General features: G+C 42.0%; 1 protein-coding gene across 1 annotated transcript; it reads right to left on the bottom strand.

The window, feature by feature from the left end:
* Positions 1-181: 181 nt before the first annotated feature.
* LOC118732347 lies at positions 182-778 on the bottom strand. Its single transcript, XM_036461476.1, has one exon. The coding sequence runs from the start codon at positions 776-778 to the stop codon at positions 182-184; it is 597 nt and encodes a 198-aa protein (XP_036317369.1).
* Between the last annotated feature and the right edge of the window lie 1,981 nt (positions 779-2,759).

The following is a 2,759-nucleotide window of genomic DNA, read 5'->3' as shown; positions in this document are numbered from 1 at the left end:
TAGGTCAAGAGTGATCATGGTAGGGTGGGCGTTTCTGATGTTGCTCCCCCATCTCGCAACATCGACACAACCAACTGGTCAGCCATGGTAGGGGTTCTCAGCTAGTTCCTTCTTTCCTGTCTTCTTTCCTATCAGCAATATTTAGTGCGTAGCCCCTCTTCCTCTCGTGATCCAGTGTCCATTACCACCATTCGCATAAACGTTCTTCTTCGGGCAATGTAGATGACTTTTCAGTGAGATCTTCGATTTCCCAAAAGCGCTGAAGAACCGAGTCGATATTAGATAGATTTGAACTTAATGTGACATTACAAATTGATGGGCGTGAATTTGAAGGCGTTCCAAAATTGCCACCCACGATCCAACCTAGTTTGCTGTTATGAAGGCATGGTAAACCTTGACCAAGCGAAACTTTGCCATCTTGAAGGCTATCGAAAAATATTTCTGCATTTAGCAATATTTCTATACTTTGCGGTTTGTAGAAGTATGGATGCGCAAGTTGGATTTCTTCAGGAATGTTCCATTTAAATGTATGAATAAAATCACAAGGTATATGAGTTGAAATTCGTTTAGTTATGGCGAATTGCGAAATACAAGTGAAATTCCCAATACGAGATTTTATTGTCGCGTTTACTGCATATTTTGAGTTAGAACGAATATCTGAAATACCTGAAATTTTCTGTTGTGAGAAAACCCGTTTAAGCTGCAACCGCTTCGCTGTTTCCTCAGTGATGAAATTTACCTCGGAACAAGAATCCAATAAAGCGCGGGCTGGCTGCATCACTCCAAATTTGTCTTGTATTTAAATTAACGCTGTTGGTATTGGCGCTCTTTTGTGTGTGCACGCGATGAGTGAAACCGATGGATTAATTGGACTCGATGAGCTAGACGTGTTGGTGTTGTAACAGCATACAAATTCCCCAAAGAGTTTTTGGGGAGTGTAGTTGGAGTGACAGTCCTTGGCCAGATATAAATCTGGGTCGTTCCGGTTACGTAGACCCGACTGTCGTGGGAACGATGAGCTAGACGTCGAAGGTGTTGGCTCCTTCCCTTTTGGTTCTACTGTTTGCGCAGCAGGTGAAGTTGTAGTTGCAACGGAGGCAAAATGAAGATGGGAGTGGTGTGATTGGTGGCAAACCCGGCAATGAGATTTCGATGGGCATTTGGATACTGTATGTCCTTTACGCAAACAATTTATGCAAACACCTGCTTGCTTCACCCAATCAACACGCATTTTAACTGGTAGCGCTAGAAATGAAGAATAATTTTTGAGGTTAAGATCTGCACTATTGCAATGTATACAATTTGGTGTTGCGTTGACGAAGGAATTTGCAGTCTTCTTACCCGATAGTTTACCATCGCGCTGTGTTACCTTCGGGTTTTCTCCTTTTGCAAACGAATCTAAGTACTGGCTGTGCCGATTCAACCATTTATAACAATCCTCTCACGCTGGTAACTTATCAAATTCTTGCTTTTGGTTGTATGCTGCTTTTGAATCCGAATAGATTTTCGTTAAGACAATGTGAATTATGTCGCTTTCTGAGCCCAACGAGAGCAAAGAACCTCGCAGCGCAGCAACGGTGTCGACAATATTGCGTAGACTCGCTGCATCAGACTTTTTCATCATCGGAATGTTGAAAATCGAGGTGATGTAATCTGGAAATATCAGTTCATTGTCGTCGTACCGTTCCTTGAGCCGTTGTACAGCCTTCGGATAATTTTCCTCGGTACCTGGAACGGTTAGATTACGCTTAGAGCTGGTCCTCAAAGACATTTCAGAAGATAATTAAATTTGTCAACTTTTGGCATTGTTAGATCATCGTGCACCATGTTGCAAAAGGTGCGGAAATAGCTTTTATGTTCCGCATACTTTCCGTAAAATTTGGGCAATTTGAGTGACTGCAATCGATTGTGATGACTCATATTTCCAAGTTCCGTGGCATTAAACATGCTGGTGTTCAACTCAGAAATGCGGTTTCTGGAGTTGATCAACCAAAGAGTTTTGGATTTTGTTGAAATGTACGTTTCTTCAATTTCTACTCTCGATCTGTCTGTCGGAGCAAGAACTTCGATGTTGTTCAGGACGTCGGAAATGTGTTGAAAATAGGAAACAACAATCTGCAACCGACATTCGAGAACATGCGTGCCAGTGTCAACTTCTTCACAACCAATTCGTTGCTTCATGCTAAGTAGGTTCCGAAGAATATATGAACGGTGTTTTAGTAGCGAGGATAAAAGCGCTTGCTCCTCATCAGACATCTCAGGACGTTATCTTCACTGTTATGAAGTATTTGGAAGCACAAAAAAATACGGATACCTGAGCAATGAAGACTATGATGATGATGTTGTGAGTGTAGCAAAAGCAGATGAGGAATGCAACGAATTTTTGTTGCAAATAGTCCAGTGTATGTGACCTGAGACTGCGACGAGTTGACGAAATGTATGCAACTTCGACAGGGGACGATGAGAAGAGGCGAATCTCCTACGACAGTTTGAACAGCCACGTGTAATAGGTATGTAATTTGATTACAGCGGCAACGACGATGATGTGTGGCAAGAATTGCTATCCACGTCTGCAGATGATTTAGCTGTCGGATCGCTCACACAGTTTTAGTTGATGAGAAGATGTCCGTAAATTTTATATGTCTCGACAAAGGCAGAGCAACGAAAAACCAGACTTTCTTCTTTTGGCTTTCTTTAATTTAAAAAATGTAATTGAAAAGTCCAGTCACGGTCGCCAAAATGTTCCAGCCAAAGAAAAA

This window comes from Rhagoletis pomonella, unplaced genomic scaffold, assembly GCF_013731165.1.
Source record: "Rhagoletis pomonella isolate Grant_MI unplaced genomic scaffold, Rhpom_1.0 Rhpom_scaffold_19117, whole genome shotgun sequence".
NCBI classification, from domain to species: Eukaryota; Metazoa; Arthropoda; class Insecta; order Diptera; family Tephritidae; genus Rhagoletis; species Rhagoletis pomonella.
This window is presented reverse-complemented; position numbering and strand designations above follow the sequence as displayed.